This window comes from Stegastes partitus, unplaced genomic scaffold, assembly GCF_000690725.1.
Source record: "Stegastes partitus isolate 25-593 unplaced genomic scaffold, Stegastes_partitus-1.0.2 Scaffold9, whole genome shotgun sequence".
NCBI classification, from domain to species: Eukaryota; Metazoa; Chordata; class Actinopteri; family Pomacentridae; genus Stegastes; species Stegastes partitus.
In genome coordinates, this window is record NW_007577740.1 from 1,006,889 (window position 1) to 1,020,895 (window position 14,007).

Below are 14,007 nucleotides of genomic sequence, written 5' to 3' on the forward strand. Positions count from 1 at the left end.
AGTCTGTGTGTCTGACTGAATGACTGAAGCCAAAAGTGAACTCAATAAAGAATTGAAAGAGACTTAAAGGCCTGTCTGAGTAAATTCGAGCTGCATACTTCGCATTGGGGGTACAGCTCTTTCAAGTGTGGGGCACAGCACAGTTGGGCAATAACACTTGACAGCGCTATACAAATAAAATTGTATTGAATTAAAATTGAATGAATGGGAATAAAATAAAAAACATATATAAACATTCACCCAAAACACAGAGCTCCTGAAAGTAAATTCTGTGGTAGTTATTAGGTTGCACACAGAGAATATAGTGAGTGACACCACTTCCTCTATCACCTCCGCTGTGTCTCCATCCCTTGATGTTCCTGCTCACCTGAAAGCGGTAGAAAGTGCCATCGTCTTTGAGGGAGAGGACATGGTCTGAGATAGGGAAGAAGTAGCCCTGAGCTGCAATGAGACTCCCAATGTGCATGGCCTCAGCTGTAGAAGGAACAGAGCAAACCACAGCAGATTCCTCACTACATAACAAGGTATCTGTAATACAATATATGAAACCCACTAAGAAGAAACAAAATCCGGACAATGGCAAAATTCCACACACATGAAAGTGATAGTTTGAAATATGATATAAACAACAATCAACAGTCTTTATACAATGATGATTTTGTCAAGTCAAAGATTTTCAAAACCACAAATGTATTGATTTTTACATTGCCAATTTTAATCTTTGAATCTAAACTGGACTTCGTCAAAAAGATTGAGAGCCGAGGTGGTTGGGATGACTCAATGATTGATTCATTGTCCTGGACGTGGGCGACTGGACCAACAATAAACACTGCTCTCCCACCACTATGCCACGGGTCAGGTCAACTAAACAACACATTCACAGCAAAAAAAAGTAGTCACTATTTTTAATAAAACCCTAGTTTGCATCTTTTCTTGTTCAGTCTGTGTTGCTTCGACACTGCATTTCTCAGAACTTGCAAAACTTAATTATCTGCTGATAATCTTTGACTTTCTGTAGTTTAGTGTGTTCAGCCATGATAGAAATCAATGCAAATATGAACTGTAAACATCTATCTATTGTGAACAACCCAATCAATATTGATTCCATCTTTCAAAAGCTAAAATAGTTTTCTAAAGAAGACTCACAGTGTCTCCCACACACGGTGTCTGACCTTTTAACGAGCTGGACTGCCGTTGATGAGAGAAACTCCTTCTATCCATTTTTCACTTAGTTCTTAACACCCTGTATTTCATATTGTACAGTGATGTAACTTGCAGTGTTATAACCACAGTAAGGGCAAAACAGTGCTTAGTTGTCAGTGTTATAATCTAAAACTAAACTGGGAAATGCTGCACCCAGTAAATTGTTTGTACAGCTGTACAGGATTTCTGTTGACACAGGAGGTTGGGGCCTTTAAACTCATTCGGCACAGTGCAGTCTGGTGCCATTTTTTAGAACGTACCTGGATCCTCAATGGACAGGTCCTTCATCAGCCACTGCACAATATCTGTACCTGAATCAGAGATAGACAGGGAGAGACAAATGACACTTACACAGTGTGTAGTTACAAAGAAATAGTGTGAGAGAAGGGCTATGACTTGTTTATTTTGTTTGATTTTTTTTAAAGAGTGAAAGATAAGAAAAAAGTGTAAAAGGCAAAAGGAAAGTACACTAGCACAGTATTACAGTTTTTCTCAGTTGCTTTGGTACATTTCTCGAATCATCCTTGACATTTGCAAAACAGTAAGTACATTTCCCAGAACAATTCGTATGAATAGCAAAACACCACAGATTACCTGCAAAAGGCTGTTACTTGCTCAAAATCCTTAGATCATCTCTCAAAACTAAATATCTGTGTCAATGAACATGTCAGTGCCATCAGAATGACAAGTCCATGTATCAATATGTATGGATAAGACAGTCAAACTGTTTAGTCATGGTGTCAGTATAACAGTTTACTCTGGAAGGATGTTCTGATGTAAACTATGGCTGAAGTTTTGATGACAATTATTGTGGATTGTGAGTTACACCTTAGTGTATGTAGGAGGTTGATTGCAAGAGACTGGACAAGATTCACATTTACACTTTTACTGTTTGTATTGTAATTTGTTGACAGACCATGTCACTGTGATACAGAAAGGAAACGGCAGCACTGCCTAGCACAAAGAAAAAAACAAAAGTAGAAATATGAACATAGAACAATCTCCATAGGGAAAACTGTACACACAGTGCTGTAGGAATTACAGTGCAGTCTACGTCTGTATTTGCCAGTTGATGGTTCATAAGATGCACCTTTGAGCTGTTTCAGAAAACTGGCTGATCATCGGTTGATCCATGTAATGCTACACATTTTCCTTCATTAGAATAGTTAAGATTCACCTGGGAGCAATTTACCAATTCAGGACAGATTTAGACAAACAGTCTCATGGAACTGTATAGAAATATGCTTGATATATTATGACAACTTGTTCAACCATTTTGCATGTAAAGACTTATGCAATGAACTAATGCCTAAATGTTGTGGGGGGTGAGACTATTCAACAGAGACTCATTATAATGCATTTTGATCAACATGACAAAAGCAATTGCTAATTTAGGAAACAGCAGAGAACTGCACATAATCATGTGCATGGATGTACCAAAGCATTTAGAACTTGTTCAAAGAAATGAGAAACTGCTTTTTTGATGTGTGCAAGTGACACAATGATGCGAAGTAGTTTTGAGAATTTCAATTCTGATCTGAGAAATGTACCAAAGCGACTGAGAAAAACTGTAACATCACTTTTAAGCAAAATCTAAATATGCAAACAGATTTTCCATTACTATTTCCATTACTCTCCCACCAAAAAAAGATTCATAAAATAAAAGACACAGCAGGAAATGATGTGCAACAAAAAACAGCTTGTTATCGTTGCACTAGATTATTTTCCTTCATGAAATATCTCATCCAAAGCTATAAAAGTTAGAGCCAACTAAATATCAAGATTGCAAAAATGTACATTTATCTCATCCCACTGTTTCTTCACATTACTTTAAGTAATAAGTCTGCTAGGTAAACATCCTTAAAGGCCTTTTTTATTACAGTGGAGTTAGAGCATCATCTCATTTGTGCTTCTCCTCTGCTTCCCTGAACGGAGTGGTGTTTAACTTCCCATCATTCATTAGTTTCCTGGCCATCGGCACTCAGCTGCAAACATTTCGGCTCCTGCTCTGCACATCTATCTGCTGCTGTAGTAATTGTGTTTATTGATATGCTCTGCTTATGGCATATTGGGGTAATGCATTCTCCATAAATGCAAAGACTGGGGGGATACAGAGAGAATTTTAATAGCCTTTCTCTGTTTTCATCATTTGTTTGGTGAATGTGAAAACCTCCCGCTGCGGCTCCAGCCTCTTAAAGTGATTTAGATTCTCAGTCAAAGCGATTACAGCCAGAAGGCAAGGTGGCGAACATCTGTCCCTACCTGCCCGGTTCAGCTATTTATGTTTTTTTAATTTTTGATTTTCAAAGTTTATTTCTACATTTTGACTGCGCTGTATGTTTTCACCTCTATAAAGTTCAGTGCATTGACACCTACAGCCTTAGCTCACCGAGACAGTCGGGGGCTGATTGCCTTGCTTAAGGGCACTTTGACAGTAGGAGGACAGCATTACTCATTCCATTTCCACACTCGCAGTTGTTTTTCCAAACATTTAATCATATGTTGTCCTCCCACTTTCCCTCCAGCTACTCTCCAGTGAACCATTGCAGGAGAAACAGAGCAGCTCCATCAACATAACGAAATGCTGCCACAAAACACATTGTGATTTGGATGTAGGGGTGTGACTCAGCTGGAGATCCGGGCTGTTTAGCTTCTCCAACACCATCACAGTCTAAACAGTGGTGATGATAAGTGCAGCATAGCTCACAAAATGGCTTTTGGATGTTTACTCAGATCTAATTTCAAGATTTCATTGAGGGAATATGATAATGCTCTTTCTTCCTGAGAGCAAGAAGAGAATATTGAGATTACTGCCATACATATCCATTTATGAGGCTACAGTCAGCTGTCAGATAACTTAGCTTAGCAGAAAGACTAGCAAACTTTTGACCTAATAAGGGAAAATTAGCTTATAAGCACCTGTAAAACTCCCTTGTCACCATATGTAAACATGAAAATTTTATAACAGTTTTCCTTGGGCTTAGATTATCATTCTTCTCCACTCTTGATGAAACAGTGAATAAACATAAATATCCAAAATGTCAAATCAAAGTACGTTCCCTCAATAATGCACCCTGGGAACAAGTGGCTGAAATGTCATCTTTCCAGGAACATGGAGAATCTGGGGAACTCAGCATATTTCCATGGCCTCCTTTATTCCTTCACTCATCACTCACTGTCCATCACTGATGCACATTTACAGTTAATGCTTACAGTGCAGAGTCTGTCAGTGTCAGTCTTACATCTCCATGTCTTTCTTTCTTCATTTCTTACCTGTAACAACACTAGGGATTTTGGTCATAAAACTTTTGACAGTTCTGATGGGCACACCATCGGTCTCATCCTGGATGCGAGTGACAATTTCTTCAATCTACAGGAGAAAGACAGGCAGAGAGACAGAGACAGCAATTAAAATAAATAAAGTTTGATCAAACTAAAACTTGAAAAGTCAATTTTTGAGAAAGGTTTCATTAAACATGTTATATTCAGGGGTTAAATTGGGCCAAGACCACCACAGCTGAACTCCACCTCCTAATATGTAAGTTGCTCCCTGCTGGAGCTCCTCTCTCAGCCTCCCCAGCTGCCATCCAACTCTTGAAACGTGACTCTGAACAAACAAATGTAGACTGTCACCTTCTTTTCTTTGAATTTGTTAAACAGCAGCAGCATCACGCACCGGAAGGAGCCAAACTGAATTAGGTGTTGAAAGCAATTTATGCACGCAATGTAACTTGGTTGGTTATATTAATAGGCTTATATCATGACATCATTGTCATCTTACAAAGCCCTATTGACAAATGTGCTTTTGAACAAACAAACAACACAGCGGCTGCACAGAATCACAGTGAAATCAGTTGATCTCAGCATGAATCAGCACCATCAGAGCTGTGGATGCATTTTTATTTACAGCAAATATAATTTCCTCTGGACACTTGTTTTCTGAGTGTATCAATTGCATTATTATAGATTTTTATTTTTTATTTTAATTCTGGTGCTTGAATACAGTTATATTGGCAGTAGTGGCATTACTGCAAGTATGAACTTATATGATCATTTAGGTAAATAAAAATGAGGCAAAGGACAGTCAGCCCAACAATTCAGTTCAATTCAATTTTATGTATATAGCTCCAATTCACAACACATCATCTCATAGCACTTCACATAGTAACGTAAATACCTTGTGAATTTTAAACAAAGAACAGAGGACCCAACAATCTAAAGTTGCCTTTGGATTCCCGATGAGCAAACAGTCTGCAATGGTGGGAAGGAACCAATGAAAACACAATTTGTTACACTCAGCCTGTAAGTTACTGTCGTTTAGTTTGGCTACTTGTGTGGATGAATGTCATGTTTGCTGAGTGATAAATTAATACAAATGATAATATTATAACAACGACAAAAAAAAAACCTGAAAGGCCTGCTATTGTAGTGTATTTGGGTACAGGCTTATATAACTACGGTTTGACCTTTGGTGTGAATACAGCTTCAGGAGAACTCTCCCAGGTGGGATGTCTTTATACAGAGAGTTGGATTTAATTTGATATCTAACTCTGAAATGATGTTGAGTCACAATGAAGGTTAATGGAATTTAGTTTATAGTACAACATTACAATACTAGCATTCAGTTAAATCAGCTGGAACACATCTTTTCAGAAACAGAGCCTTTTTACCCCAGATGACCCACATCAGCACAGCACAATGTCGAATTTTAATTAGAACTACTTTTTTCTGAGAAAAAAAAGGCCCTATTTGTACTGTCTCCAGCCTGATCTGTGAGCCCCGACCTCACTGGACAAGTGTTCCCCTTCTCACAAATTTCAAATTAAACTCTGGCTATATTTAGCCTGTGAATACCAATAAAACATCTGCCACTGTCTAGTCTGCATTCTGTAATTTGTGTTATTGCAGAGACTGTCTCCCTGAGACTCCTTTCACTTGAACCACTGCATCCTTTGTGTCCTCATTATTACCAAATTCCTGAGAGACTTGTAATAATATCCCGGTGACTCATCTTTAGTCCATCTTATCAGTTCATTGGAGAGAACCACACTTTCTTAAGCTGCCCCCTTTCAAAGAGGTTGCCTGTGAAATGAGGCATATCTAATGTCTGTTCAGATTCTCAGCCATCCAGATCACAGTAATCCGAACAGATTCAGTAGAGGGAAACTGGACTTCTCTGTTTAGTTCTTGAAAATATTCCACCTCTCATCCTAAAGGCTTCAAAAAAGAGGACAGAATTTTTCCAAGGCAACACTTTAATAGTTTCAGGTGTACCAGTACAAGGCATGTTATTAATCTGACCATGAAGTACAGACATCTATAAATGTTATGAAAAGGGCACTTTAAGTTCTGGGAAACTGGTGCTAGAAAAAAAAATAGCAGCATTTTCAGAGACGGACTCATGCTGCATGAGCCAGTGTAACAAAAAAAAAAAAAAAAAAAAAGCACCATCATGTGAAGAAAAATCTCTGAACTGAGTCACGTGTAATCTTCTGATGTAAGCAGGAGTCGAGGTTCAACAGGACAGCATATGCCTGTGGCCTATTATCATAACTGCTCAGATGTTAAATGTAACACGTCGCCCACTTTTCACTCAAGTAATAAGATTAGAGTTTGATTTCCTCTGGTTTTGATTGCAGGGTTGACACCCCCTCTCAGCACAGATGCTTTTTTGTTTGCGTCAGAGAGTGGGAAGTGAGAAGTTGGTCGCTTTGGAGACAGCTATCACAAACTACCACACAACTCAGCAGCTATATATAAACTCTGCATCAAATCCTGAGCGAGGAGAGAGAGACAGAGGGAGAGAGGATGGCGCCATATGCTTTTAACACTTAGACACCAATAAGGGGATCCCATTAGAAAAGTACAGAAAAATCACAGCACAAGAACATGTGCACACTCAGTTCATGCACACCCCTCTCACTGTGAGCAAAAAAACACTGAACTTGCCTTCTTGCTCGTGCCTCCAGTGTATTGTACTACATACATGTCCTGATGTGTACAGTTCCCTGACCCTTTTAGCTTCATGTGTGCATGTATAATGTGCAGCCTCGTTGAGTGTAGCTCAGCAGGCACCCACACTGGCTCATAGCTCACATCCACAACAGCCTCATACAGACTCTATTTAAACATATGCATTACATATAAAATGAACAAGTTTTCTAAAATCTCTTTAAAAAACAAAAACAAGAAGCAATGAAATGTGCTAAATAACTGACCAGTATTGCTGAGCTAGTGTGTCTTTTATTGAATCATCTTATCTTGATATATTGTGTATTGCATAAACTTAAAAACTAAACACACAAAAACCTTGAAGAAAAAAAAAGCACTAAAAACAAGTGTTTATTTCCAGCATAGGAACCTCAGGGATGAGGCACAGGGTGAGCGAGGTTAGAGCTGGCAGTGAATCTGCAGCACAAGAGAAATTCATCTCCTTCACAAGAACAAAAGGATCAACAGCATCATGTTGGCTTTGGCCTGTGTGTTTTAGTTCAGCAAGCAAAAGGGGTTTTTTGTTTGTTTTTTTTGCACTTTTCAAATATCACAACTGGTTTGGTATGTTTTTTTGAAAACATCCATCCATCCATCCATCCATCCATCCATCCATCTACAACATGGTCCATCATGGAGGACACTTCCCACCTCCTGCAGGAAACAGTAAGATCACTGGACAGCTCCTTCAGTGACAGACTGCTTCACCTGCAGTGTCTAAAGGAGAGATCCCGCAGGTCCTTCCTTCCTGCTGCAGTCAGACTGTTCAATCAAGCCTGCTCCCAGTAGCTCAGTCACCCACCGTACAATAATAATGCAAACAATGTAAATGAGGATGTCGTGTAATTTCACAGAAATGTTTCTGTTAATCGTTTATAATTCTCCTAAAAGAAGAAAATAATCTGTTTTATATGTTGTGCACTGTGTGCATTGTGTGCTGCCCCCCCCCCCCGTACGGTCTGTTATTTTTTATTCTATTTCCCCGCTGCGGGATCAATAACGGTTTAATCTATCTATCTATCTATCTATCTATCTATACACTGCTTCATCTTCACTGGGGTCGTGGGGGACTGGAGCCTATCCCAGTTGACGTAGGGTTAAGACAGGGGACACTCTGGACAGGTCGCCGGTCTATTGCAGGACTACAATCACAGACAGACATAGAGCCCTGGTGTTCTGGAGTTCATCAGCTCATACTGGGATGAACACAGACATTTACCCAAGAAAGGCTAAAGACTGAAGCCTAAGCAGAAGGCCTGCAGGATAAAATCAGAAAATCTATATTTAAGAGTTTATTCTATTAGCAAATTGTGCCCTACGTCTAGTTTCATATTTACCGGACAGCTGTGAAAGGTATCAAATTAAAAGTGAATATTTCCCAACCTGCTGTCAGACTATTCCTGTAGCTGAGTGTTGGCTCATGGTGGTAACAAACTACACTTCAGCCAGAGCATTCTTTTTGCCAGCAAAGTGCATTTTTCAGGCACAATATCAACACATCTTAAAGAAAGAAAAGCTCAAAAACACATCGTGTTCACTTCCCAGCGCAGGTGCTTTCAACCAGTCTGAAGATTTGAACCGAAAAGCCTTCTGCTTTTATCTCTCTGGCCATCAGCCTGCTGTCACCTTGTTCCCCTCTCGCTGAAAGAAATAGATCCTGGCTGTCTGCCATAAGCAAAGGCACAGGCTGCTTTGAGCTACACTTCAAAATCAATATAATAATGTAATTCTAACAAGACCTTGATGGTGTGTGGAGACAGCTGCTCCCATGTCTTTAATGGCTTCCGCTGTCATGAGCAATCTACTCCCGCTCCACTAATCAAAATAGGTATTCACGTCAGTATTACTGCAGGTTAGAAAAGAAACTGAAGAACAAACACACAAAATGCTGCTATTCTTAACAGAGAAGAAAATGGGAACATGAAAACACCGAATGTCTTGTGTATTAGAGAATATTTAAAATGAGAGAACAACAAATTCACAGGTGCAGTGCAAACAGCCTGCTTTATTATTATTATTTTTACACATACTAGCTAACAATTTTGACAGCCACTATGGTTGAAAAACACCAGAAGATAATGACATTACCAGTCACATCAAGAGGACTGCAAAACTACCACAGCAACAATCACTTAGCAGAGACTGCGACACGTTCGGTGCTGTTCACAAATTAACATCTAACTGAGCTAAAAGCTGAACAGTTTTATCCACATCACTGAATGTTTAAACAAAACTAGGCCAGTTTTCCAAAATGCTGTTGTTTCGTCACCTCACTGACAGGGAACTCTCATGGCAACACACAGAACTAAAACGCACACTCACGATGGAAGCTTTTTTCTAAATTAATAGCTAGAAGTTTATTGAAAATGTCTGTAATTTATACAACTGTCATTTCATAATGTAACTTCCTCTTGGAACAAATCATTTTTATTATTGTATGATCTTTCCCTTGACCTCTACAAAACAGCTGCAGACATCTATGATTCACAGATATCTACAGTTTGACTCTGACTGTATAATTCTTAGTTCCCCTCAACTCAAGATAACTACATCGATCTTTTAGGTATCTTAAATGAATTTCCAATTAGTCACAATGATGTTTAAATGTCTGGAACTGGAATTATGACCAGTCAAAATGTAATTACAGATATTTTCAATATTTTCAAACACATTATGGCAATGCAACAGTAATCGCATATGTCAAGCTGTTTTACTTCCATGTCAGAGCAGCCTGTTGCCAAAGGTGTGGTAAATTTTGACCACAAGTCGCTTGTTCTCCACAGACTCCTCACCAGTGAACTCTTCCTATTTCATGGCATTTTCCAACAATCTTATCCACAGCAGCCACCATTACTTCTGATAGCAATGTTTAATTGCTTTGCCGGACCAACATCCAGTGGAAAACCTTGCATGAGAAGCATCAAGCACAACAGTTCAAAACTGAATTACAGATATCTCAGTCATTTATGACTGGTCAGAATGATGCTACAAATATCTGAAATAAAACTTCTGACCTTGCTGATATTTAATATTTTCATTCTGCATTGTAAAATTCTGTGTGCTGTGTGTTTTATCACACTATGAGATGCTAAATCGCAATTTTAATAAAACACAGAGGATCGCAGAACTGCAATATTTAAAATGTTAATCTGAGGACGTGTTTGACTTTTTAAAGTTCTTTTTTTTTTTTTTTTTAGAATGATCAAAGTCTTTAGAAAAGAGATTCTGGCTGTTAGTTATTTCTTCATAATGATGTTTTACTTGTATTCAAGCCAAAATAGTTGGTCCTGCTTCAAAACAATGCAAATGACTGCCTTGGTGTGGGCAGGCTATTTCAGGGACTGGTTCAACATGGAATATGATCAAGAAAGCCAAGCTTCTCTAACAATTCATGAGTTGGAAGGCTCATCAGACACCCAAAGACCGACATCATTGTTTTGAAAATGTATTATGGCAGCAATCTTTTTTACTGTCATGACAATAGTAGCAAAGTATACAGCAACATCTGGCATTTATGCAAAAAAAAAAAAAAGTAATACAGTAGGAATGTATGCACATTATTTGCTGGCCACTGTGTCATCTTACTTAATGGCATTGCATTGTGTTCCTGCAAAATAAAGCTGAGTGTTTTTTTGCCACAGACCTGTGTTGACATCCCTGCCGCTACACAAAAGTGTTTCTATTCCTGTCAGTGAGGAGACAGCCCTTTTTCCACAAGGCTTCTGTGTGTCTCAACATGACATTGTGTTTTGGGGTTAAGGTCAGTATAAAGTTTGTTTTATGGTCAGGATGAGCAGTTGGGCTTAGACCGGTCACTGAAATGAAGGTTGTAGGATAGGTAATGTATTGTGTCACTGATGGTCTTCACAAGTCCATAAAAACATATGAATGTGTATATGTGCAGTTTTGGGGTTGTGTTAGCATGCCTGTGTTGTATAGGTGCATCTCTGTTTGTGGCTGGGCTTCAAGTGCAGCCCAGTGGGAGCAGATTTCATCAGACTTATTGCAAGCCGGTCTATTTAACACCCTGTGGGGCAGTGGGCTGCCTGATTACACTGTTATCACCACACACTTAGCATGGACCAGCAAGTGGGCTGGCAGGCATCTTGGCAGACAGGTTGGCTATGGAGAGACAAGGGCTTTGCTGTTGATTGCGGTCTAATGATCCCCTTGGGCAAACAGAACGGCGTCCATTTGTACTCACCAGAAATGCCATTGTCTCGGTCCCTCAGTAACTCCTTTATCGTTTGAAAATGCATCACACTCATTTGAGTCTTGCAAGACTGAAAGAAACATCAGATGGGAAGTATAGGGAGGTAGGAAGGAAGCAAAGATTTCTCAATACTATGTTGTTTAATATGTGCAGAAAGAATTGTTTCATCTTTGAAGCAGAGTTCACTTTGATCAAGAAGAACAGAGCAGGTGTCATCTCGGCCCAGAGATTTGTGCTGGTTGTAACTTCAGCAGTTCGGCAGCAGTCGAGTCCAGTAACAACTCAGAAATGTATCTTCATGTCAGACTTGTATTTTTAAAATCTCCATTAATATTTTTTTAGATTCATCTGTTGGTTCCATTCTTCTGGTTGTTGTAAATCTGCAGTTTATTTTTTTGACCACCCACAGCAAAGCTAAAACTGTTTCTGATTTGTGTCGGATCCCATGAGACCTGCAGGATCCTCTATTCTACACTCTGCAGTGGCATCACACTTGGACAGATGAAATAAATTATATGGGGGAAATATAATTTGGACTTACATCCTTGGGATACTGAAACAGATATAAATATTTAGGCAGAGGCGGAAGAAGAGTTTAGTTAGGGATATCCTTGTTCAGAATTGTATTTTTTTTTAAATCTTGTTTTATAGCTGTGAAAACATGTAGTGTAGCAAAAAAGTATACATATCCCCTAATAGAATATAGCAGAGTAAAGGTATATTAAAGTGTATCAAAATGTTAAAGTACTTCATAAAAAGTATTTTTAACCCATTTTTGTTAGAACTGCACAGTGTAGGTAGCAGTTGTGTAAGCTCAAACAAAAGAACTGGCTTGCTAGACTCAAAAATCCTTGTGAGTGGGTGGGTGATCATTAATGTTATCTCAACCTGTATTTGACTCTTCAGTTATTGCTGGCTGGGTGATACTGGTTATCAGTTATGAAGTGTGAAAAATTATTTAACATCCATCGTAGTGACTACTGAGATATCAGTAAGGAAATGGGCTGAAGCATCTTGAGTCAGTCACGCTAACCCATGGGAAGAGGCCACAATAACTCACAGCTGGACCCACAGCCTGGCATGCACACCCAAATACATGCAGAGGAGGCCAACAAAAGTGTGGTTTATTGTAAAATAACCCCCCTTTGAATTCCTGACCCTGAAACTGCTGCAATTAGCTTTTCTTGGCACAAAGCGAGATCTGTGGGAGAGGAGTTTGACAAGGCCATTACTGTGGCTATAATGAAGCAGGTATGCGTCCTGCTGAGAGAGAAAATGTCAGCCATGACCCTGAGGAGTGGGAACTTATGTGCAGTGGTACCTGGCTACCACATTTTGAGAGAAAATAAAGAAATTACCTCCTCTGAACCATGCAGTTCCAGACCATCCCCACAGTGACAGCTAAACACGCTGTCAGATAGATGGAAGCCTGGCTGAAGGCCAACTGGAGAACAAGCAGACGTACGACTGGCAATTAAGGCAACCATCACAATGTTGAATATCCTTGTTGTTATTTTAACCAAAGGTTTGATAGTTTCCCTTATCTAAGCCTTTACAGGTGGATTATTATTAATCCTTTGATCACCTTTTCTCCAATTTTATGAAAATGAATGTTTCAAATTATTTTTTAAGCAGTGAAAACACATTACAAAGAACACAGGTGCATCAGGTTTTCATCATTTTTTTATGCTTTAAAATTGGGTGTGTAATTCATCTGCTGATGAACAGAAAGCTTAAATATACTTGAGGAAATTTGTATTACATGAACTGAATCATTTAAATATCTAGGAAAGTAAGGTAAAATAAATAATTCAACTAGTCTTAAGAGACCATTGGCTGATTTAGCGCTTTCCAGAACTACTTCAGTACATTTACATGTTGCATTCACAAAATCCTTCACAATCAGCTGATTGTAACATGTTCCTCTGTGATTTAAGTGGCACTTTCATACTGACAAAAAAACTCTCAGACAGAAGGTCAAGTGCCAACCTAAGGACAAAGGAATGGGAGACTGTGAAAGACTTTGCACCCAAAGAGCTACAATTTGACAAAAATGATTTTCGTTTTGTGTCATTGCATGACTTGTCAGAAGTGAGCACTAAACACCCCTGTGTTTTCTGTTACAATGAGCTGAAGTAAAAGTCATTTCAGTTTTGGACGAGACTAAGGAACTACTGCTGAAACTGATGCTCATTAAGTATGACTATAGGTTCTTTCCACTGCAGGAATGTGAACCATTTCAGGGCGGCTCAAACTGTTGTGCATGTACTGACCACAAGAAATGCCACTAGAATCTTTTTTAAGTTCATTTTAGGCTGGTACTGCCACTGATATCGCCATCAACAACGTAAAATACACCATAAAGGGTAACATAATGAACCTCCATTGTTCTATTTCCTACAAAGCCACAGAATAGAATGTGTAGTTAATATTGCGGTTGAAGCAAAGGGATACTGCACCACAATGGAAACACTGGAAAGCCTGATTACACAACTGCCTGGAAATGTTATCACCTGCCCTAAGTTCCTGCAGTGGAAAGCCACACTATTAAATGACCAGGCCTGTCCCACCAAGAACTGTCACAATCGGACCAACAAAAC

General features: G+C 39.1%; 1 protein-coding gene across 1 annotated transcript in view; it reads right to left on the reverse strand.

The window, feature by feature from the left end:
• The window catches only part of LOC103359293 (regulator of G-protein signaling 6-like), a 100,660-nt gene that overhangs the window by 28,260 nt on the left and 58,393 nt on the right, over positions 1 to 14,007 (reverse strand). The window contains exons 2-4 of the mRNA XM_008284557.1: positions 4,477 to 4,573; positions 1,464 to 1,514; positions 368 to 474 (exon numbers count right to left, since the gene is read on the reverse strand). Coding sequence (XP_008282779.1) covers positions 368 to 474; positions 1,464 to 1,514; positions 4,477 to 4,573 — 255 coding nt within the window. The remainder of the gene's footprint in view (positions 1 to 367; positions 475 to 1,463; positions 1,515 to 4,476; positions 4,574 to 14,007) is intronic.